At 45.0% G+C, this 25,213-nt stretch overlaps 1 protein-coding gene across 8 annotated transcripts in view; it reads left to right on the plus strand.

Moving 5' to 3' along the window:
* Positions 1 to 25,213, plus strand: part of FBRSL1 (fibrosin like 1) — a 652,986-nt gene that overhangs the window by 500,829 nt on the left and 126,944 nt on the right. For 7 of the 8 annotated variants that reach the window (XM_058158844.1, XM_058158850.1, XM_058158847.1 and 4 more), the window contains exon 6: positions 7,244 to 7,297. The exons of the other annotated variant lie outside the window; for it this stretch is intronic. In XM_058158844.1, coding sequence (XP_058014827.1) covers positions 7,244 to 7,297 — 54 coding nt within the window. The remainder of the gene's footprint in view (positions 1 to 7,243; positions 7,298 to 25,213) is intronic. 8 annotated transcript variants of the gene reach the window in all.

The raw sequence follows: 25,213 nt of genomic DNA on the forward strand, positions 1-25,213 counted from the left end.
TCCTCCTTTTTCTCTTTTTCCTCCTCCTCCTCCACCTCTTCCACCGCCTGGCCTGGGTAGCCTTGAAAATAGTATTCATTGAATGCAAGTGCCGAAAACCCTCGATACGCAGCAAAACAATTAAGAGTATAGCTCTTCTCCTGTTGTGACTCTGCCCCCTGTCTATGCAGTGTTAATTATTATAATTTCTCTTCCCCCTTCATTATGTTATGAGTTGATGTTAACCAGAAGTGAGATGCACAAGAAAGCTGGAAGCTAACAGGCTTGGCAAAGAGTGTCGGAAACGGTTTTGTAAAACAAACTGGGAAACAATGAGGAATCAAGGGGCAAAAATGGTCTCTGCATTATGAAGTCGCTTCCAACGCTAGAGTCCTTCCTTATCCCCCTGGCTAGGATGAATTTCAGCCTGTAGGCCTCCAAAAAATAGTTCCTGTACAGGTAGCCCTCGACTTACAACAGTTCATTTAGTGACCGTTCAAAGTTACAACAGCACTGAAAAAAAAAGGAATTGACGACCGTTTTTCACAACCAATGCAGCATCTGCATGCCGTCACACGATCCAAATTCAGATGCTTGGCCACCGACTTGTATTTATGACGGTTGCAGTGACCCGGGGTCATGCAATCCCTTTTTGTGACCAACTGCAAGTGATCCCCTTAATGACTGCCACCAGAAAGGCCATCAAATGGGGCAAGATTTGCTGGACAAATGTTGAACAAAAGCGACATAAACGTTGGGCTCCGTTGTGGTCGTAACTCGAGGACTACCTGGTATATCCTAAGGCACGGGTCTCCAACCTTAGCAACTTTAAGACTTGTGGACTCCAACTCCCAGAGCTGGCTGAGGAACTCTGGGAGTTGAAGTCCACAAGTCTTAAAGTTGCCAAGGTTGGAGACCCCTGTCCTAAGGCAATTCATGACTTCAACCCATCCGGTTCCTGAAACAAGCTGTGACGATCCGTCCCTGTTTCCCCTATTTCCCCTCTTCCCGCGTCCTTCCTCCGTTTTAGTAACGCAACGTTTGTGTGTCGCCCTTTCAAGACACCACTCCAGGCTCCGTCCCTTCAACGAAGGAGACAAAAAGTCGAAAGCCAACAGCTTTATTAGGCGACGTACAGCTTTAAGCCGCACCTCCCTTTGCCAAACACTGCAGAAAAAAAAAAAATCTGTATAAAGTCACAATATGCTCAGCCGGGGGATTTTCCGAGAAGTCAACCCTTGGCTGCCTTCCCATGGTTTTCAAAATTAATTGCCTCCTCAGTTCAGGTAGGTTTAAAACCCATTCTGGAATCTAAGACCCGTTGAGCAAAAAGGAAGGTTATTTGTTAAAATCTGCCTTTCCCCCCTCCCTCCCTGTCTCTCTCTCCCTCTGTCTCTCTTTTTTCTCTCTCTCTCTCTCTCTGTCTTACTCTTTCTCTCTTTCTGACTCTCTCTTTGTCTCTCTCGCTCTTTCTCTCTTTTCTTTCTCTTTTTCTGTCTGTCTCTCTCTCTTTGTCTTTCTCTGTCTCTCTCTCGCGCTCTTTCTCTGTCTCTCTCTTCTCTTTCTCTTTTTTCTCTCTCTCTCTGTCTTACTCTTTCTCTTTCTGACTCTCTCTTTGTCTCTCTCGCTCTTTCTCTCTTTTCTTTCTCTTTCTGACTCTCTCTTTGTCTTTCTCTGTCTCTCTCTCGCGCTCTTTCTCTTTCTCTGTCTCTCTCTTCTCTTTCTCTTTTCTCTCTCTCTCTCTCTCCTTTCTCTCTCTCTCTCTCCCTCTCCCTTCTCTGTCTTCCTTCTTCTTTCTCTCTCTCTCTCTCTTTTTCTCCTTCTCTCTCCCCCTCCACCCACCCTGTGTCTCTTTTGTGGCAGAAGTTGAAATCTACAGTCTCTTGTGAATGTAATGGGAACCCTGCCTGCAGAAAATGCCATTATTCATCTCATCCCCAGCTCATTTATTTTATCTGCAATAGCAGTGATAAAGTAAGCGGCTTGGCACGGCTGATAAGCAGTGGAAACATCTTAGAGCTATTGGTTAAAAAAAAAAAAGTTAAAGCAGATCTAAGTACGGAGAGATAGCGGAGAGGGAAAAAAAAAAAAAGAGGCCTACAGGGTTTGCTGGCCAGCCCACGCTGAGCTGCGAGTTAATAAAGATTTTAATGGAGAGGCCTCATTAGGATTAAGAAGACAATCTCTTATCTCAGATTTACAAAACAGGGATAGAGGGCCGGGGCGTTTTTGTTTCTAAACCTCTTTGCTGTGTTTGCTAAATAGCCCGTGGAAGGGGAAAATCCTGTTGGAACTGGGCAGTCCTCTGCCCAAAAACCAGAGAAATTGACAAAGACCGTTTGCAAAGCCCCACCCCCCACCCCCACCCCCAGCCGTGAATTCCTGTAATGTTGTTTGTCTTTGGCTTAAAGCAACATGGGTGTGAAGGAGGGAAGGGGGAAAAGTCCTATGGAAGCCGCTGAATTACCCTCTGCCTGGCTGGATGGGAATTGTGGCGGTTGCAGTTGTATCTAGCGCAGGGGGACTCCAACCTTAGTAACTTTAAGACTTGTGGACTTCAACTCCCAGAATTCCTCAGCCAGCTTTGCTGGCTGAGGGATTCTGGAAATTGAAGTCCACAAGTCTTAAAGTTATTAAGGTTGGAGACCCCTGATCTAGAGGACAAGTGGTTAGAGAAGGCAGGCGTCGAGAAAAAGCTCCTGACAATGAGAGCAGTTATAATCAGCGGAACGGCCTTCCCTCCAGAAGTTGTGGGTGTTGTTCCATCACTGGAGGTTTTCAAGGAGAGATTGGACAGCCCCTTGTCTGGAATGGTATAAGGGTCTCCTGCTTGAGCAGAGGGTAGGACTAGAAGACCTCCAAGGTCCCTTCCAACTCTGTTATTCTGTTAAACAAGGAGAGAACAACAAAAAATAGGGGACTGGAGGCTAAAACATAAAGAACGATTGGTTGCAGGAATTTTGTATGTCTAGTCTAGTGAAAAGAAGGATTAGGGACAACATGGTAACAGTCCTCCAATATTTGAGGGGCTGCCACATAGAATAGAATAGAATTTTATTGGCCAAGTGTGATTGGACACACAAGGAATTTGTCTTGGTGCATAACAGAATAGAAATAGAAATAGAGTAGAATAGAACAGAACAGAACAGAACAGAATAGAATTCTTTATTGGCCAAGTGTGATTGGACACACAAGGAATTTGTCTTGGTGCATAACAGAATAGAACTAGAACTAGAATAGAATAGAATAGAACAGAACAGAACAGAATAGAATTCTTTATTGGCCAAGTGTGATTGGACACACAAGGAATTTGTCTTGGTGCATAACAGAATAGAAATAGAATAGAATAGAATAGAATAGAACAGAACAGAATTCTTTATTGGCCAAGTGTGATTGGACACACAAGGAATTTGTCTTCGGTGCATATGCTCTCAGTGTGCATAAAAGAAAAGATACCTTCATCAAGTTACAACACTTACAACACTTAAAGATAGTCATAGGGTACAAATTTAACACTTAATGATGCAACACTTAATGATAGTCATAGGCTACAATTAAGCAATCAGGAAACAATCTCTATCAATATAAATCATAAGGATACAAGCAACAAAGTTACAATTTGTACAGTTTTGAGTGTGTTCAGTTCCAGATTGTTCCGGTCGCACCATGAGGCTAGTCGTTCAACCTCCCGTCTGTATGCAGATTCATCATTGTCTCGAATGAGACCAATCACTGTTGTGTCATCTGCAAACTTCAGTAGTTTAACAGATGGATCGTTGGAGATGCAGTCATTGGTATACAGAGAGAAGAGAAGTGGGGAGAGCACACAGCCTTGGGAGGGCCCTGTGCTAATTGTACAGGTATCTGATGTGATGTGATAGAAAGGGGGGGGGTACCTAAAGGCAGGACAAGAAACAATGTATGGAAGCTAATCAAGGAGAGAAGCAACCTAGAACTAAGGAGAAATTTCCTGACGGTTAGAACAACTTGCCTTCAGAAGTTGTGGGTGCTCCATCATTAGAGGTTTTCAAGAAGAGACTAGACAGCCATTGGTCCAGGATGGTGCAGGGTCTCTTGCTTGAGCAGGGCATGGCATGGCATGGCATGGCATGGAATTATTTATTGGCCAAGTGTGATTGGACACACAAGGAATTGTCTTTGGTGCACATGCTCAGTGTACATAAAAGATACAGTCATCAAGAATCATAAGGTAGCAACACTTAATAATAGTCATAGGGTACAAATAAGCAATCAGGAAACAATCAATATAAATTGTAAGGCAGCAACAAAGTTATATAGTCATATAGTCATAAGTGGAAGGAGGTGAGTGATGGGAATGATGAGAAGATTAATAGTAGTGCAGATTTAGTAAATAGTTTGACAGTGTTGAGGGAAATATATGTTTAGCAGAGTGATGGCGTTAGGGAAAAAACTGTTCTTGTGTCTAGTTGTTCTGGGGTGCAGTGCTCTATAGCATCGTTTTGAGGGTAGGAGTTGAAACAATTTATGTCCAGGATGTGAGGGGTGTGTAAATATTTTCACAGCCCTCTTTTTGATTCGTGCAGTATTCGGGTCCTCCATGGAAGGCAGGTTGGTAGCCATTGTTTTTTCTGCAGTTCTAATTATCCTCTGAGGTCTCTGTCTGTCTTGTTGGGTTGCAGAACCAAACCAGACAGTTATGGAGGTGCAGGTGACAGACTCAATATTAGAAGACCTCCAAGGTCCCTTCCAATTCTGTGCCCCATTGTGGGCTTAGCGGTCCTCCCTGAAGCCTCCAGAGGCTGGAAACTACCCATTTCCAGACTTCCGGTAGGCCCGTTTTTCACCCTACCCAGGCTCCAGAGGCTTTCTTGGAGCCTAGGGAGGGCAAAAACGGCCTCCTCCCCACCCCCGGAGGCCGAAAACGTCCTCCCAGAGCCTCCGTGCGAGCCCTGTACTTACCTGGCATCCAAAAGGGGCCACATGGAGACTCCTGGGAGTGGAGGGGTGGTGTGGGTGGGCCCAGCCGAAAATCAGCTGGCCGGCGCACCGGAGCTGAGCTGGGGCAATGGCTCACATGCTCGCAGATTTGGCTCTGCGTGCCACCTGGTGAGCCATAGGTTTGCCATCTCAGGTTTAGGGTCTCCTACTTGACCGGGGGGGGGGGGTTGGACTAGAAGACCTCCAAGGTCCCTTCCAACTCTTATTATTCTTGTGATCGATTAAATAGTAACATGACTTACGTTAAAAAGCCCACCTGTTGGTAATCCATAGCCTCTTTCATCTAATCATAGGAGGTGGAAAAGTTTGATTTACACCTGTGAACCAGTTGCTTCAGGTAGTCCTTGATTTACAATCACAACTGGGATCAGAGCGTCTTGTCATTAAGAGAGTCGTACCCAATTTCCCGACCCTTTTTTGGCCACAGTTTTGTTTTTGTTTTATATTTGCATTTATATCCCGCCCTTCTCCGAAGACTCAGGGCGGCTTACAATGTGTCAAGCAATAGTCTTCATCCATTTGTATATTATATACAAAGTCAACTTAAACAGTTGTTTAAGAAAACGGTGGTTCTTAAGCAAATCATGCTGCCGTTAAAGGGATCCAGTTTCCCCTTGTCTGAAGCAAGCAGAGAAGATAGCAAGTGGCCAACACTCGATCCCAGGACCCTGCAACTCTTATAAATACATGGGGGGGCCACCAGGCCCTGAATTTGCAGTCCAGTGACTCTTATGAGTCATAACTGCGAGGACCGGCTGTCAATCACTTCTTTCGGTGCTCTCCTAACTTTGAGTGGTCACTGGAGGAAGGCTTGTAAGTCAAGAACGACCTGCATTTTAGCCAATTTAGCAAGGGATTGAAAAGAAGTTTGATATACATACACACACACACACACACACACACATATATATATATATATATATATATTCCCCCGATGATGCTAAAAGTGATTGTGAATGGACCTTTTTGTTTTGTCTGTCTGTAGAATTCAGCGGACCTGGAGTTACCTCATATCAGGAGCGGCTTGGTAGCCAACAAGGTATGGGATTATGGGTTACCTTACTCTCCAATGTGGCAGCCAGGAAGTTGTTTTTGGTTTTTTTTTGTTTACATTTATATCCCGCCCTTCTCCGAAGACTCAGGGCGGCTTACAATGTGTTAAGCAATAGTCTTCATCCATTTGTATATTATATACAAAGTCAACTTAAACAGTTGTTTAAGAAAACGGTGGTTCTTAAGCAAATCATGCTGCCGTTAAAGGGATCCAGTTTCCCCTTGTCCTGAAGCAAGCAGAGAAGATAGCAAGTGGCCAACACTCGATCCCAGGACCCTGCAACTCTTATAAATACATGGGGGGCCACCAGGCCCTGAATTTGCAGTCCAGTGACTCTTATGAGTCATAACTGCGAGGACCGGCTGTCAATCACTTCTTTCGGTGCTCTCCTAACTTTGAGTGGTCACTGGAGGAAGGCTTGTAAGTCAAGAACGACCTGCATTTTAGCCAATTTAGCAAGGGATTGAAAAGAAGTTTGATATACATATACACACACACACACACATATATATATATATATATTTTCCCCCGATGATGCTAAAAGTGATTGTGAATGGACCTTTTTGTTTTGTCTGTCTGTAGAATTCAGCGGACCTGGAGTTACCTCATATCAGGAGCGGCTTGGTAGCCAACAAGGTATGGGATTATGGGTTACATTACTCTCCAATGTGGCAGCCAGGAAGTTGTTTTTTTGGTTTTTTTTGTTTACATTTATATCCCGCCCTTCTCCGAAGACTCAGGGCGGCTTACAATGTGTCAAGCAATAGTCTTCATCCATTTGTATATTATATACAAAGTCAACTTAAACAGTTGTTTAAGAAAACGGTGGGTCTTAAGCAAATCATGCTGCGGTTAAAGGGATCCAGTTTCCCTTGTCCTGAAGCAAGCAGAGAAGATAGCAAGTGGCCAACACTCGATCCCAGGACCCTGCAACTCTTATAAATACATGGGGGCCACCAGGCTGAATTTGCAGTCCAGTGACTCTTATGAGTCATAACTGCGAGGACCGGCTGTCAATCACTTCTTTCGGTGCTCTCCTAACTTTGAGTGGTCACTGGAGGAAGGCTTGTAAGTCAAGAACGACCTGCATTTTAGCCAATTTAGCAAGGGATTGAAAAGAAGTTTGATATACATATACACACACACACACACATATATATATATATATATTTTCCCCCGATGATGCTAAAAGTGATTGTGAATGGACCTTTTTGTTTTGTCTGTCTGTAGAATTCAGCGGACCTGGAGTTACCTCATATCAGGAGCGGCTTGGTAGCCAACAAGGTATGGGATTATGGGTTACATTACTCTCCAATGTGGCAGCCAGGAAGTTGTTTTTTTGGTTTTTTTTGTTTACATTTATACCCCGCCCTTCTCCGAAGACTCAGGGCGGCTTACAGTGTATAAGGCAATAATCTCACTTTGTAATGCCTTGGTAAGGCCACACTTGGAATATTGCATCCAGTTTTGATCGCCACGATGTAAAAAAGATGTTGAGACTCTAGAAAGAGTGCAGAGAAGAGCAACAAAGATGATTAGGGGACTGGAGGATAAAACATATGAAGAACGGTTGCAGGAACTGGGTATGTCTAGTTTAACAAAAAGAAGGACTAGGGGAGACATGATAGCTGTGTTCTAATATCTTAGGGGCTGCCACAAAGAAGAGGGAGTCAGACTGTTCACCAAAGCACCTGAGGGTAGAACAAGAAGCAATGGGTGGAAACTGATCAAAGAAAGAAGCAACTTAGAACTAAGGAGAAATTTCCTGACAGTTAGAACAATTAATAAGTGGAACGACTTGCCTGCAGAAGTTGTGAATGCTCCAACACTGGAAATTTTTAAGAAAATGTTGGATAACCATCTGACTGAGATGGTGTAGGGTTTCCTGCCTGGGCAGGGGGTTGGACTAGAAGGCCTCCAAGGTCCCTTCCAACTCTAATGTTATGTTATGTTATGTTATGTTATTTGTATATTTTTACAAAGTCAACTTATTGCCCCCCCAACAATCTGGGTCCTCATTTTACCTACCTTATAAAGGATGGAAGGCTGAGTCAACCTTGGGCCGGGCTCGAACCTGCAGTAATTGCAGGCTTTGTGTTCTTAATAACAGGCTTTATCAGCCTGCGCTATTCACCGGCCCACTGAGTTTGGGGTTTAGAGTTTCTTTCCCGAATTCGATTGCTCTACTGCTGTTGTCTTTTGCTTTGCCTCTTCTTCCTCCGGTGCTTCTACCAGGTAGTCCTCGACTTACGACCAAAATCCCCGTGGCTAAGCAAGAAGTCCGTCAAGTGAGTTTCACCCCCTTTTTGCGACCTCTCTCGTCACGGTTCCTAAGCGAATCATTGCAGAGGTTAACGATAGTAACCGGTTGTTAAGCGAATCTGGTCTCCCCGTCGACTAGGTTTGTCAGAAGGTCACCAAAGGGGATCGCGTGACACCCCCCCCCCCCGGGACACTGCAACCGTCATAAATACGAGTCAGTTGCAGAGCGTCTAAATTTTGCTCACGTGACCATGGGGATGCCGCAACGGTTGTAAGTGTGAAAAATGTTCATCATATGGTCACTTTTTTTCAGTGCCATTGTAGCAGTCGCTAAGTGAACTGTCGTATGTCGAGGATTACCTGTACTGTATATCCGGCTTAGGACGGTCCCAATTTGCAAATTGATGGCTTATCTCGCACTTCTCTTCTTCTCAAGCACCCCATCGCCAGCATTCCAGATTCCCGTTTTGGAAAAAAATATACGTGTCTCATAAAACTTCAGTGAGATCTGCAGCCATTAACTTATGTTGGCTTCATCGGAGGGTTAGGCAGTGGAGAGTCTACATTAAGGTTGAATTATGTTTGACATGTTTTTAGGAGTATAAGATGCCCTGGAGTATAAGATGCACCTTAGTTTTGGGGGAGTAAAATAAGGGGGGGGGAATTCTGCCTCTGCCTACCAGCATCCATCGGTATTCATCTGGCTAGCGTCCTGTCAGTGTGTGAGACTGTTTGGAAACTGAAACAGTATTTGTTGTGTGAGCAACAAGGAAGGAGACAGCAAGGAGCCTGGGCGTGGCTTAGGTCAATTGTTCTAAAGCTGCATGCTGTGCTGATCTCTGAAACTAAAACTGAAACCGAAACTCCTCTCCTCTGCTTGTGTTTTGCTTGCTGCTGCAAACTCCGACAGCCCTTGCAGCAAATAGCGAACACCCAGGCCGGCTTCAGCACATGATTGCAGCCTGATTCAGCACGAGCAGCTGATTGGCGGGTGGATTGGCCTCCCAGAATACCCCCAATCAGCTGTTCCAGGCTGCAGGGATTGCCATAGACCATCGCCTCCTCCATTCGGTGTATAAGACACACCCAAATTTTCACCCTCTTTTGTGGGGGGGGAAGTATGCCTTATACTCTGAAAAATATGGTATTTGTGGACTAAATGTGTTTGCGTGTTTGTCTAGAGAGATTCTCAATCATCCAGGTCATGGTTGTCCCAACGGTGCTTTTTCAAAAGCCAACTGGGCTTTCTTTGGTTTTTCTTTGAAGACGTTTTGCTTCTCATCCAAGAAGCTTCTTCAGTTCTGATCAAATGGATTCAGTCAGAACTGAAGAAGCTTCTTGGATGAGAAGCGAAACCTCTTTCAAGGAAGTTCCTTTTCAAAAAGCACCTTTGAGACAGGTTTGTGTGTATGTATAAATTTATGAACCATACTAAACTGGTGACTGAATTGAGCCCGTTTTCTGGACACCACTTTAAACCAACTCAGCGTTTCTCAACCTTACCAACTTTAAGGTGTCTTGAGTTTTGAGACTCAGAATTTGAAAGACAAGAAGTTAAAATCTAGATTATCTTAAACTTGCTAAAGTTGAGAAGCGCATGGATCTACTCTACCCAAATGACTTGAATTGTGTTTAGCCCAATACGCTAAACCATCATTACAAATAAACCAAGGTTAACTCTAATCAAGCTTTTATTAGTCAGGTGAAAACATCTGCCGGTTCTTAACTCCGTAAAGGCATCTTCCTACTTAGTTTATTGGCCAGGTTTTAGCCTTTGGATAATTGGAATGGTTGACTCATGTGGGTCCAACTTTGGGTTGAGTTTTGCTGAACATTACAAGGTTGAGCTAATTGGAATTCTTCCCTAAAGGATTAAAATTGAAAACTGGCTTATTAACAACGCCATTTTTTTAATTATTTTTTTTGTAAAGAAGGTGAGGCGGTGTTGTTTTTCCTTTTGTGTTTTTTTTGCAAATTCTGCCCCTTTAGTTGTGCAAATGAAAATCCTGCCAACTGCCTTTTCATCTCTTAGCCTTCTGCTCTCATTAAAGAGGAAATATTTGTTAGCTATTTGTTTCCTTTTGGTTGGGCTGTCTGCGTAGCTTCTAGTGGCAAAATGTATCCAAAGAAAGGAAGATTTTCGTTTTGTTTTTGTTTCGGAAATGGAACATGTTAAACTAAAAGAGGATTTAAAAAACAAATGAAATGGCTACAAATGATTTTGCGCATTTTCTGGGATTTAAGAGTTTAAGTAAAAGTTTTCCCAAAGGCACAGATTGGGTCTAAATATACTCATTCAACTAAATAGGGGCAAAATTACTCTCCTTCCTTCCCTTCCCTTCCCTTCCCTTCTCCTTCCTTCCTTCTCCTCCTTCCTCCCTTCTTTTTTCTTCCTTCCTTCCTTGCTTCCTTCCTTCCATCTTTCTTTCCTTCCTCTCTTCCTTCCTTCTCTTCCTCCCTTTTCTTCCTTCTTTCCTTCCTCCCTTCTCTTCCTCCCTTCCTTCCTTCCTTCCTCCCTCCCTCCCTTCCTTATGGATGTGTTTCTATGTTCAAGAGCATTTTCTCTATCTATTGAAAATAGAGAGAGGGGCCCAATGTCTGGAATCTGAAATTCAATGCTCTTGAGAAACAGTTCTCTTCTCCCCCACCCCCCTTCTCCTGTTTTTCTCTTAATCTGATCAAGAAACCTTCATTGATTATCAACTGGGCCTGCATACTCACTGGCTGAGACAAGCAAGCAGAATGTTTCCTGCAGTCAATAATGGGGAGAAGGTTAGAAATTTAAGTATGTAGTTTGTTGTTTGTATGTACACTGAGAGCTTCTGCACCAGAGAGAAATTCCTTGTGTGTCGAATCACACTAGGCCAGTAAAGAATATCCTGTCCTGTCCTGTCCTACCATACTCTACTCTTCTCTATTCTATTCTATTCTCTTTCCTTCTTTCATCATTCTATTCTATTCTGTTCCATTCTATTCTATTCTATTCCATTCCATTCCATTCTATTCTCCTTCCTTCTTTCATCATTCTGTTCTGTTCTGTTCCATTCCATTCCATTCTATTTTATTCTATTTCATTTCATTCCATTCCATTCTATTCTCCTTCCTTCTTTCATCATTCCATTCCATTCCATTCCATTCTATTTTATTTTATTCTATTCCATTCCATTCCATTCTATTCTCCTTCCTTCTTTCATCATTCTATACTGTTCCATTCTATTCTATTCTATTCTATTCTATTCTATTCTATTCTGTTCTGTTCTGTTCTGTTCTATTCTCCTTCCTTCTTTCATCATTCTATTCCGTTCCATTCCATTCCATCCTCCTATTCTATTCCATTCTTAATTCCATCCTATCCTAATCTAGTTTATGTTCTATCCTTTCCTATCCTTTCCTATCCTATCCAGAACGGGGAAGCTAGTGAGGTTTGTGTGCAATGCAGCCGGCCTGTGCTGAAGAATGCATCAGACCCCAAAGTGCATCTCCCATGGGAGAAGGGAGTTTCCCGTATTGGGTGGCCATTGCAAGAAAAATCATACTCTGCAGCGGCTGGGGTGGATGGGATATAAGTGGAGGAGATCTTTTGTTCGGCTTTGCCGACCATAACAGAGGAAGGGCCACTGTCCCAGCTGACAGGCGCTCTACTTCCTCCCTTCCAGTCACACGCTCCAGGTCAACAACGGGGCAAAAACTTGACATTGTTAACGGATGACTTTAACAAGGCTGGGATAATTATTTCCTTTTATCTTCCTGTTGTAGGTAAATGATAAAGGGAAGCCTGGACAGGATGGCTCCCCTGTCCCTGTGTATTAATGTAACCCTTCCCATTCTTTGAATTTCTGGACAATAATTATGAGGTTGCGCAGGCTTGGGGCTAAGAGCTGGAAGTGTCATAGTTAGCGTTCACACACTCACAAATATCGCACACTAGGGTGGGAGGCATATCATAGACCAGTGATGGCTAACCTTTTTGCTGTCGTGTGCCAAAAGCGGGGGGAGCGAGGGTGGGTGGTCACGCGCATGCCCACACCCATAATTCAATGCCGCGCCCCTGTGCAAGCGCACATCACACACACACACCGGGGCCCCCCTGCTTTTGGCATGAGACGGCAAAAAGCTTACCAGTGGGCCTGGTAGGCCCATTTTTCACCCTCCTTAGGTGCCAGAGGCTTTCTTGGAGCCTGGGGAGGGCGAAAATGGCCGAGGCCCTCCGGAGGCCGAAACGGCCCATTTCCCAACTTCCAGTGGGGCCGGAAGGCCCAAAAATCACCTGTCTGGCACGCGCATGCACGCTGGAGCTGAGCTAGGGCAATGCTCGCATACCCACAGATACAGCTTCGCGTCCCACAAGTTCGCCATAGACTGTCCTTTGGGAAAATTCAAAACAGATACTCCTTGAGTTTCCACTATCCATTTAGCAGCCGTTCAAAGTTACAATAGCCCTGAACAAAGTGACTAGTGGCCGATCCTCACCCTTACAACTATCACAGCTTTCCCCACGGTCACATGACCAAAATTCAGGCACAGAACTACCTGTAAGAGATAGGCATGGACTAACAGAAGGAATGCTTTCTGAAGGAGAGAGAGAGAGAGAAAGAGAAGGGGGAGAGAGTGAGAGGAAAAGAGAAAGATAGGAAGGAAGGAAGGTAGGAAGGAAGGCCTGGATCCTACTTTCTCTCTCTCCACCCAATCCTATTTTTATCTATCATCTGTCCATCCCTCCGTCCATCTGTCCGTCCATCCATCCATCTATCTTATCTATCTCTATTTATATCTAACTATCTATCTATCCATCCATCCATTATCTATCATTACTGGAGATAGTTAAGAAGATATTGGACAGCCACTTGTCCAGAAAGGTATAGGGTCTCCTGCTTGAGCAGGGGGTTGGATTAGAAGACCTCTAAGATCCCTTCCAACTCTATTATTCTGTTATCCATCCGTTCGTTCATTCATTCATGCATTCATTCATTTATTCGAATAGCCTCTCATCTCAAACCAATGACTCCAGGCAGAAAACAATAATAAAAACAACAAGAACATGATACAAAAGAAATTGAAGACAAACAACATGCTGAAATGTGTTCACTTTCTGAGTGAGATTTTCTGCCTTCCTTCGCTCTTGCCAGCTGTTACTAAAAGTGGGGTGTTGCCTTGCATTTTTGGCTGTTAAAAGATTAGGTCTATATATGTTAGCTCACTACTGCATTTATTACACTTTGTTATTCTATTTCACGAAACTGGGCAGATCTTCCTGGTGGTTCATCATCTGTGCCCTCCTTGCTAGTCTGGGGAAAAGAAAAAGAAAAAATCATCCAGAAGTTGACAACAAACTCGCTGTTGAATTGGCTGCTACACAACACCTTTACAGGGAACTTACAGTAGTGGCCAAAATTGTGGAAACCTTTTGGGAAATGTGTATTTTCTAAAACTAGCTAATAACGCCACTTTTTTTGGGGGGGGGGAGTAGTACCATAAAAAGATAATTTAATCAAGAATGTAATGCAATCACTTTTATGAAGGATTTGCTATTAGAATAGCACAGGGGTCTGCAAACTTGGCTCTTTTAAGACTTGTGGACTTCAACTCCCAGTTCCTCAGCCAGCTTTGCTTCAACTCTGGGAGTTGAAGTCCATAAGTCTTAAAAGAGCCAAGTTTGCAGACCCCTGGAATAGCCATTACGGTATAAAGAAGAAAAGCAAAACACATAGAAAAAACGAGATATACAAAAATTATCACCATGGAAAAAATGGGATATACAAAAATTATCATCATATCAGTGAATATTTAGTTGGGTCACCTTTAGCATGAATGTCGGCCTTACAATGTCTTCCCATGGAATGAACCAAGTCTTTGAGTTCTGCAGTTGTTATCATGTGAAACCAAGATTGAAGGATGGCTTCTATTAACTGGGTTTTATTGCTGGGTCGCTTCTAACTAACAAGTTTCTTTAGTCGGCTCCATAGATTTTCCATTGGGTGAAGGTCTGGGCTATTCCCAGGCCATTCCAGCAGTGGAATAGGATTATCTTGAAACTCCCCCCCAAAAAGGGTGGTGTATTAGCCATCAATAATATGTGGTGCCTGGTTGTGTGTGGCTTTTTAGTGGTTGATTGGGGTGTTGATGGCCGGCTGTTAAGTCGTTGGCTGTTGTTTCCTTGTGTTGCTATACCCTTGGCTCTTAAGTACTAGATAAGCTGATGCACTCCTGGGTCCTTTTCCCAGGCTTCAACCATTCCCCTGGCTATTTTTGTCCCTGCTCGGCCAAAAGTCTTAGTAGCTGCAAAATTGAATGTATGCCCTTGTTCGTTACAATGCGTGGCAGATGTTGTTGTTTGAAGTTATTAAAAATATCCTCGCAGGATGTAAGCCGTTACAAGTCAAGCTGCCTGTTGCAATTGACTCATGGGGATTTTGTCAATGCCGATGGTGTTCAAATGGTGCTCCAGATGTTTTGGAATTGCACCCAAGGCGACTATTACTATCGAGGCTATTTTTTTTTTTCCTATCACCGCAATTATTCTGCTTCTATTTGCAGCTCTTTGTATTTTGTTATCTTCTCCAGTTCTTTCTCTTCTCATCTGCTGTTTCCAAGTATTGTCCTGTCCACTACCCAGACTTTTTTATATTTCTTATCAACAACTGTTAATAATTCTAGTGTGCTGTGTAGCAGATCACTTGTCTCTTTGAGTTCTAAAGTCCCAGAGCACTCTAGTTTCTTTATTTTCTGTTATTTATCTCTTTTACAGTCCCACCAGTTCTTGCTTGCAGGCACGCGGTATTTCTTGCACTTATTCCAACGCACCATGGTTTCTATTTTGTCATGCTGTCGTGTGTTATTATTATTATTATTAGGTCAGACTCTCGGTGCTGACGGCTCTAATCATTCAAAATCCTCTTGTGTATTTGTGCCAGACTCCTGCTCAGCATCTATTTGTCAGGTGGGCCAGTCTTTTGATTTGGCTTGCATTCAGCAATAATTTTGTTTTGCAAACTTATTCCACGCAACCCCATAGCTCCTTCTCCTTGTCTGAGTTTGAAGTTTTAGAGAAATCAGAATGTCACAAATTGTCTTTTCATCCTCCAAGGAATTATGATGTAATGACGTTTCATTTAGATATTTTACCTGTCTTCTTCTCGGGGTTTGTTTTTTTTTAAGGTGCCATTGTGCGCTGAAACATAACATGGTCAAAACAGAAAGACAGGTTTAGAAGGATTTAATGTACCTGAGAGTTAAGATTTTGCAGCTTTATAGAAGTAAAGTAGTAACCGTGGGTATTGTTGGTAAGGTGGGCTGTATTTTACCTGAACAGAGGGGAAAAACAAACTTAAGCAGAAGTCCCAAAGGGCAGAAATTCTCACATTTACTCAGAATTGGGTATATCAAGTAAATCCTAGAGGTCTTCTCTTTCAATCAACAGTTAACCTACCCAGCTAAGGATTAATAACTGCATTTGAGTAATGTGTGTTATTATTAACTTTGATTTTTTTTCCTCCTTCTTGGGCTTAAACCAAGTAATGGGTTAAGTTGAGTTCATGTGTCTCGCGCTGACCCAGTCAATTGGCTTTCAAACAAACAGGTTAAACTAGCATGGTTTATTGATACAATTAGAATAGGATATATTTTCACCCACTTTTGATGGTCAGGACTGAAGAAATCAGTGGGAGGAGTTGTGTCCCAAAATAGGTGGGGCCACTTTTTTTTTACTTTTTTTCCCTTTTCTTTCTTTTTTTCCCTTTCCCCTCTGAACTTCCTCCCTCCTTTCCTCTCATCTTCCTCTTCTTTCCTTCCTTTCCTTTCCCCTTTTTCCTTCCTTCCTTCCTCCCTCCCTCCCTCCTTTCATCTCATCTTCCTTTTCTTTCCTTCCTTTTCCCTCCTTCCTTCCTCCCTCCCTCCCTCTCATCTTTCTTTCCTTTTCTTTCCTTTCCCCTCTCCTCCCTCCCTCCTTTCCTCTCATCTTCCTTTTCTTTCCCCTCCTTCCTTCCTTCCTTCCTCCCTCTCTCTTTTCTTTCCTTTCCCCTCTCCTTCCTCCCTCCTTTCCTCTCATCTTCCTTTTCTTTCCTTCCTTTCCCCTCCTTCCTTCCTTCCTTCCTCCCTCTCATCTTTCTTTCCTTTTCTTTCCTTTCTTTTCTTTCCCCTTTCCTCCCTCCCTCCTTTCCTCTCATCTTCCTTTTCTTTCCTTCCTTTCCCCTCCTTCCTTCCTTCCTCCCTCTCTCCTTTCTTTCCTTTCCCTCCTTCCTCCTCCTTTCCTCTCATCTTCCTTTTCTTTCCTTCCTTTTCCCTCCTTCCTTCCTCCCTCCCTCCCTCTCATCTTTCTTTCCTTTCCTTTTCTTTCCTTTCTTTCCTTTCCCCTCTCCTTCCTCCCTCCTTTCCTCTCATCTTCCTTTTCTTTCCTTCCTTTCCCCTCCTTCCTTCCTTCCTCCCTCTCACCTTCCTTCTCTCCTCTCCTCTCCTCTCCTCTCCACCCCTCCCGTCCCCCTCTCTCTTTTCTTCCTCCCCTCCCCCTTCCCCAAATTGTGTGGAAGAAACGAGACCCTCTTTCCAAAAGGTCATTTTATAGTTCCAACCACTGGTTGCATTTGGTTAGCCCCATGCAACAACTGTAGACCATCCAAGAAGTGTCGCACCCACCTCTAGCCAGTTCAGCCAAAGTTTGTGTTGGGTAAGAATTTTGGGAATACAACAGGCCCCCAAGGAAAGCCGAACAGTACTGATTTTTTATTTATTTATTTGAATTTATATCCCGCCCTTCTCCGAAGACTCAGGGCGGCTTACACCATGTTAAGCAATAGTCTTCATCCATTTGTATATTATATACAAAGTCAACTTTTATTGCCCCCAACAATCTGGGTCCTCATTTTACCTACCTTATAAAGGATGGAAGGCTGAGTCAACCTTGGACCTGGTGGGACTTGAACTTGCAGTAATTGCAAGCAGCTGTGTTAATAACAGATTGCTTAGTCTGTTGAGCCACCAGAGGCCCCTATGATTCCAGATATTTTTTTCCTACCTGACCCAAAAGAGAGACTTTTCCTCTTCGCCTACAACCTGATTCTCCTTAATTCGGAAATCCAAGCTGAGAGACATTTTGGAGTTGTTAGGTGTCAACTCACAAAGCATCCCTGGACTGCTCTGGAGTTGCCCTAGGCCAGGGGGGATGGAAAACCGACAAACGGGCAGCCAAAGACAGATGCACATTCCAGACTGATCTCTCTCAAGGCTGTATCCCAGGGTTACCCACAGTGGCCGGTGGGGAGTGATCTCTACAACCCGGGGAAATTGCTCCATTGGCGAGTGTGATTGATGACACACCCTGGGAGGAGGGGGAAAACAGGGTCGTGATTGGGGTGTAAATTACGTGGGGTCAGAGCTGGCTTCACTTGGGAACCTGCCGACATGAAGCTCCTAATAAATAACTAGATTTCTTTTGAAGCTTGGCTCGAGGCTCATGATTTAATTAGGGCATCTATCACAACCCTGGCATTGCAACAGCAGCCTGTGTGTTGAAGAGAGACAATCTCAGCCTGGTACCCCTCTGGCTGGTTGACTCAGCCCATTTCAGACCCAGCCTTAGTTAGAAATGGATCAAATTGCAAGGGGGGGGTGGACAAAAAAAGAGTATCTTACGGAGAAACCTTCCGGGATCAACGCCGTCAAATCTTCTTAGACAGCCGTTCCAAATGCAGAGGCAACAAACACACAGCTTTTCCCTTTGCGATATGCAAAGGCTTTTGCATGTTTTATTTGGCAACTGTTCAACACCTCCGACGAGCCACCTGCCTTGTTAGCGAATTCCTGTTGGAAAGGAACAGGTGGGGAGGTTGTTTTCGGCTTGGAAAAGAGAGCTGTTCTGTTGGAGAAAAAGATGGCCGCGCGGTCCCCTAAAGCAGGGGGTCTCCAACCTTGGCAACTTCAAGCCTGGCGGACTTCAACTCCCAGAATTCCCCAGCCAGCTTTGCTTTGCTCTTTTTGAGGGGAGGGAGAAAAGAGGGTGGCATATACGCACTCTCACATCAAAGCAGAGAATGCTGGGGCCTGCTTTTTTTGCAAACGTTTCCGCTCGGGTTTTTTTTTTTTCAGTCCACGTTGTGGGAAATCCTGGTGGACAGGTCGTCCTCGACTTACAACCTGTTTGTTTAGTGACCGTTCGAAATTACAAGAAAAAGTGACTTGTGACCAAAGGTGTGTTGTTGTTTTTTTCCCCAAGAGGCAACAGGAATTTCTGGTTTTTTTCCTTTGAAGATGTTTCGCTTCCCATCCAAGAAGCTTCTTCAGCTCTGACTTACCACCAGTTTTCATACTGAACGACCACTGCAGTATCCCCATGGTCACATGATAAGGGTTTTTTTTGGAGGGGGAGCAACTGGGCTCATATTTATGACGGTTGTAGCATCCCACTGGCAACCTTCCCAGCTGGCTTCCAACAAGCAAAGCCAATGGAGGAAGTTGGCATGTAGTTCACTTAACAACCATGGCCAAAAAAAAAAAAAAAAGGCATCAAATTGCATGCAACTCATTAACAACTGTCTCGCCGAACAACAGAAGTTCCGGTGCCAGTTGTGGTCATAATTCGAGAACCCACCTAACAATAAACGTCCACAGCTTGGTGTAAGAAAGTTGTTTCCTCTGGAGATGAATAATGTCTTATTCTCTTACCTTGTTTTGTTTAGCGTAGGAACTGTTTCGAAGGGGGTGTGACAGGGCGAAAGAAGGCTCAGGACCCACGGATGATAACATAGATCTTATTATTGTGCCTTCTATGTAGTCCGCGAGCAAGCGTTACTCAAAAGAGATGATTTTAGAGGACGAGTAATCTGGCGTGCAAATAGAATGGAAGCAGAGTTGTCGTTCCCCGTGACATTGTAATTGGATGTTGGAGATGAAGGTTGCAGCTGGAGACAGGAGAGGCTCTTAAAAGATGAAAAATGTGTCCTCTTTATTTGCTTCTTCTTGAACATAAAAGACGAACAGAGTTAGAAGGGACCTTGCAGGTCTTCTAGTCCAGGGATCCCTGACCTTTAGGACCTCAGGGACCACTAAATTCATAATTCTGGTGGCTCAGACTGCTAAGACAGTCAGCAGCTGCTTGCAATTACTGCAGGTTCAAGTCCCACCAGGCCCAAGGTTAACTCAGCCTTCCATCCTTTATAAGGTAGGTAAAATGAGGACCCAGATTGTTGGGGGCAATAAAAGTTGACTTTGTATATAATATACAAATGGATGAAGACTATTGCTTGACACTGTGTAAGCCGCCCTGAGTCTTCGGAGAAGGGCGGGATATAAATGCAAAATAAAAATAATAATAATAATAATAATAATTTTAAATCCCACAGACCACTAATCTGCCTAATGACTGGCTGGCTGGGTGTGGCTAGGTGGTCATGTGACTGGGTGGGCGTGGCCAACTTGATGTCACTCACCTCGAGGGGCGCCTCGCTGGCCTCTACTCACCCCTTCCCTCCCAGCCACTCCTCAACTGCTCGCCCAGGTTCCTTAGGGCCCCAACAGGAAGCAGTTGTTGGAGCTAAGCAGCCACCACGAGAAAGAGTTGGCAAAACAGCTCAGTTCTAATTGGATCTGCCCGAGAAGGAGGTTCAGCAGAAGCACCTCACTGAGGACTAGGAGCATAGGCTTTCCAAGCAGAGGGAAGACCTGCGGGAGTGCAAGGCCAGGTACCGATGCCTGGAGGCTCAGCGGGCTGAGATGGTCAGCCACAAGGTCTTCTGGCTCTTCGCCACCAGCGGCGCTTCCCTCTAGCCTTCGCCCAAAGCCCTGGACCAGGAGGCTGAAGCAGACCCCCAAGTTGGAATTTCTGCCCCCCTCCGACCCACACAAGAAGACCCTGAAGGGGGAGACTCTCTGCACCAACACAAACGTTCATTGCACAGATCCGGCCCAGGGGCCGTAGTTTGAGGACCCCTGATTTAGTGCAATATAAAAAAAGCAAGTAATTTTTCTGCGGACCATCAAAATTTTCCTGCGGGCCACCAGTTGGTGACCACTGTTCTAGTCCAACCCCCTGCTCAAGCAGGAGAGCCTATATCAGTGGTTCTCAACCTTTATAGTGCTGCGACCCCTTTAATACAATTCCCCACGATGTGGTGACCCCTTTAATACAATTCCCCACAATGTGGCGACCCCAACCATAAAATTATTTTCGTTTTGAATTTATCGCGCCTGAAGCCATATTGGCTAGCGATCTGAACTGCTTGCGATTGCCTTGAGGACGGAGGCATTAAAGCGGAGACTCCTCCCCTAGTAAGTTTATCGTGCCTGAAGCCAGATTAGGCTAGCGATTGGGAGTGATTGCAGCTGGCTTGAGAGGGAGACATCAGAGCAAAGATTTCTCTCTTTTTTAATTGATCATGCCTGAAGCCGAATTCGGCTAGCGATTTGAAGAGCCTGCAGCTCGCTTGTGGAGTCAACCATTGGAGCACGATTCTTCGATTCGCAAGTATACTTCCCATATTTTCGATGGTCTTAGGCGACCCCTGGCAAATTGTCATTCGACCCCCAACGGGGTCCCGACCCACAGGTTGAGAACCGCTGGCCTATACCATTTCAAATAAATGGTAGTTCAGTCTTTTCTTAAAAATCTCCAGTGATGGAGCACCCACAACTTCCTGGAAGCAAACCATTCCACTGATTGGTTGTTCTCACTGTCAGGAAATGTCTCCTTAGTTTTAAGTTGCTTCTCTCCTTAATTTCCATTCACTACTTCTTGTCCCACCCTCTGGTAATTTGCAGAATGGTTCTTCTCTTTGACCCGCCCCTCAAACATTGGAAGACTGTTACCGTGTCACCCCCTAGTCCAGTGGTAGTCAACCTGGTCCCTCCCGCCCACTAGTGGGCGTTCCAGCTTTCATGGTGGGCGGGAGGGGTTTTATCCGATACTTTCCTTTTTTAAAATTTAATTGACTTTTTAAAAAAAAATTCATAGCATTATTTAAAAACATTTTCATTAGGTTTTCATAAAATTCCCCGTGACAATTTAAATTTCTGAAGATATACTATTTGTATCGCCCACGCATAAGTTTAGTTCACGTTACGTAAGTGAAACTAAATGGCGCTATAATGCGACCGCAAACAAAAGAACCTTGTCTCAGAATATCTCGCGCATCTCCCCCCCACACCACCCAGCTCTAACAGACAAGCAGAGCTGGTAGCCGGCGCCCCCCCAACCCACGATGCGCGAGAGGCATGCGCAGACGATGATACACAGCGCATGACTGTGGAACCAGTGGGCAGTTAGAAAATTTTACTATTACAGAGATACAAAAGTGGGCGGTAGGTATAAAAAGGTTGACTACCCCTGCCCTAGTCCTTCTCTTTGCTAGGCTAAATGAGTTGAGCTTTCTCGGAACAACAGCAAATCCCTCGAAGGCCAATTTTTGGAGCCAGGGTGGGAAGTTGCCAAGCTTTGGGACTCTTGAATTTTGCTCTGTTGTATTCTTGTAAAGTGGACGCGGTGGCTTGGGGGCTAAGACAGCTGAGCTTGTCGATCGAAAGATTGGCAGTTCGGTGGTTCGAATCCCTAGTGCTGCCGTGTAACGGGGTGAACTCCTGTTACAAGTCCCAGCTTCTGCCAACCTAGCAGTTTTGAAAGCACGTAAAAATACAAGTAGAAAAAATAGGGACCACCTGTTGTGTCTGCACGCCCCGAGCCGGCCCTGCTGCCAGAAAGTGACTTGGAGCCAGCCCTGCTGCCGGAAAGTGACTTGGAGCCGGCCCTGCTGCCAGAAAGTGACTTGGAGCCGGCCCTGCTGCCAGAAAGTGACTTGGAGCCGGGCCTGCTGCCAGAAAGTGACTTGGAGCCGGGCCTGCTGCCAGAAAGTGACTTGGACAGTGAGGGGGAAGGGCTGTCAGGACTTACCTCGGGAGCACCAGCTTCCCTGGCTGAGCTCCAGGAGCCAGAAACAGGCCAGGTGGAAGAGATAACGAGGCCTCCGTCCCCTGACTCTTTCCTCCCACCCAGGCCACGCCTGCAGACCCAGCTGACGGCAATCAGGCTTGGTTGAACCCTAGGTTTCGTAGGCAGGAGAGGAGGGAACAACAGAAGCAAGGGTAGGGCAGGCCCAGGAAGTGCTGAGTCATGGAGCCACACCCCACAGGATATAAAAGGCAGCGAGAGCTGCTGTGGCTCTTTTTAACAGGCAAATCCACTGATTAAGAGCTGAAGTTTGTTTTTGGGTGACTCACCAGCGTCGTGGAAGATAACGGAGGCTCTTGGCAAACACTGGCTATTCTGCTGGTAGTGCCGGCTAATTAAGCCATCACTCGGACGGAGGCGAGTGAGGACAGAACACCACCTTTGGTGGGAAGGGAACAGTGTTCCGTGCGCCTTTGGCATTGAGTCATGCCGGCCACATGACCACGGAGATGTCTTCGGACAGCACTGGCTCTTCGGCTTTGAAACGGAGATGAGCACTGCCCCCTAGAGTCGTGAACGACTAGCACATATGTGCAAGGGGAACTTTACCTTTACCTATTCTTGTAAATTCTTTTAGTCAGATTGAAATTTAAGACACTCTGCTTTTTTTCAAAAAAATAAAAATAAAATAAAATCCGAAAGCTGCTTTCCTTCGCTCTCAAGAGTCAAAAGATGAGGTGGAGGAGTTTGAAAATGGAATCCATACCTCCACCAAGGGGACGTGGGCTTTTGAAAATAAGTCAGGCGTGCTAATCTCCTCCATTGTTCTCGCCCCATTGTTCAGCGGTGCTTAACTCGAGGCAGACAAAGAATCCATAACTGCTGCGGTTAAGAGTAATCCAAGCATTTTAAGTGGAGATCTGGAAATCCCACACAGGGGTGTGTCTTTGAAAGAGTGAATTACAGGTTGTCCGGACAAGTTCCGCCAGCTTTTGGAAAAAAAAAAAAACAGAAAAAGAAAAAAGAAATACCCCCAAAGGCGTATTGGGAGTTCCTTCAGAAATTCTGAGCTTTGGGGGTGTTCTTTTCAGAAATTCGAGATTCCTTAAGGGAGTGATGAAACCTCTGCTTCCTGAGGTTTTGCTCTTAGGACAGCAGTCTGCAAATTTGGCTCTTTTAAGACTTGTGGACTTCAACTGGGTACTTACGGGACCGCCTGCTGTTATCTTATGTCTCCCACCGACCCATACGCTCACACAGAGAGGGCCTTCTCAGGGTGCCGTCCGCCAAACAATGTCGGCTGGCGGCCCCCAGGGGTAGGGCCTTCTCTGTCGGAGCTCCTACGCTTTGGAACGAACTTCCCCCTGGTTTATGTCAAGTGCCTGATCTTCAGACTTTTCGCCGTGAGCTGAAAACGCACCTATTTATTCAAGCGGGACTGGCTTAAAAGTTTTATTAGATTTTTAATTGGGGTTATTTATAAATTTTAGGGTTTTTAAATTGTTTTAAATTTTAGCCATTCCTGTAATATGCTTGGTTTTAGTTTTGTTTTAATGTTTATATTGTGAGTTTTTTACTATTTGGCTGTACACCGCCCTGAGTCCTTCGGGAGAAGGGCGGTATAAAAATCTAAATAAAATAAAATAAAATAAAAATAAATAAACTCCCAGAGTTCCTCAGCCAGCTTTGCTGGCTGAGGGACTCTGGGAGTTGGAGTCCACAAGTCTTAAAAGAGCCAAGTTTGCAGACACCTGTCTTCGGTTCTTGAGGACTTTGCCACGATGGGAGAGAGCTCGCACAACCGTTTCGCAACCAAGGATTCAGGCACATGCTTAATACAGAGAGGGTATTCACTTTACCTTCGCTACCGGTTCGCAAATGTGAGTGCAAGCAGGGCCTTCCGTGCATGCGTAGTGTGTCAAAAACGCGGCGTGAGAACGTCCAAGTGGGTGGGCAGAGCCTCTTGCATCCGCCGCTACCAGTTAGTCAGATATAGCCTGGATAACCTCTGGGTGTGAGTATAAGGCATCTTGTCCTACCCATCCAAGAATGAAAAGTTTCCAGCTCCCTTCCCTGTAACAGTGCAGGAAAGCAGACAAGGATTTGGCCACCATATTGTCCATATATTACTGTATAAGGTTCTTGTTGGCATTCTAGTGTTTTCACCTTAAACTTCCTTCCAATAAATATTACTAACTAGAATCCTGCATTGTTCAAAGCATCAATTGGATAAACTCTGTCTGTCTGTCTATCTAACTAACTAACTAACTAACTAACTATCATGTTTCCCCAAAAATAAGACCCAGTCATATAATTTTTTGAACCATGAAATAAGCGTTTGGCCTTATTGCCATGCGCTCAAAAGCCCCGATTGGGCTTATTATCAGGGGATGTCTTATTTTGGGGAAAACATGGTAGAACCTGCTGAATACTACCACTGGCTTAACATATGAATTTCGGTATCATCCTGTTATGTCCTCCTCGCCTCCGTCCAAACGATGGCCTAATTAGTCGGCTCTTATCAGTTCTGGCAGCAAAAGAGCCAGCGTCTGCCAAGACGCTGGTGAGTCACAACCTTCAGCTCTAGTCAATCCGTGGATTTGCCTGATACAAAGAGACACACCAGCTCTTGCTGCCTTTTATATCCTGTGGGGTGTGGCTCCATGACTTAGCACTTCCTAGGCCTGCTCCTCCCCTGCTTCTGTTATTCTCTTCTCTCCCGCCTACGAAACCTGGGATTGAGCCAAGCCTGATTGCTGTCAGCTGGTTCTGCAGGCGTGGCCTGGGAGGGGAAAGAGTCAGGGGAAGGAGGCCTTGTTATTTCTTTCACTTGGCCTGCTTCTGGCTCCTGGAGCTGATCCAGGGAGGCCGGTGCTTCCGAGGTAAGTCCTGATGGCTCTTCCCCCTCACTGTCCAAGTCACTTTCTGGCAGCAGGCCCGGCTCTGAGTCACTTTCTGGCAGCAGGTCCGGCTCCAAGGCACTTTCGGGCATGGGGTCAGGTTCGGAGGCGGGAGCCACAACAGATCGAGAGAATTCTGAGTCATGCTTGGAGTTGAGGGATGCGCCCTGT

The sequence above is a fragment of the Ahaetulla prasina genome, chromosome 15 (genome assembly GCF_028640845.1).
Source record: "Ahaetulla prasina isolate Xishuangbanna chromosome 15, ASM2864084v1, whole genome shotgun sequence".
Taxonomy (NCBI): domain Eukaryota; kingdom Metazoa; phylum Chordata; class Lepidosauria; order Squamata; family Colubridae; genus Ahaetulla; species Ahaetulla prasina.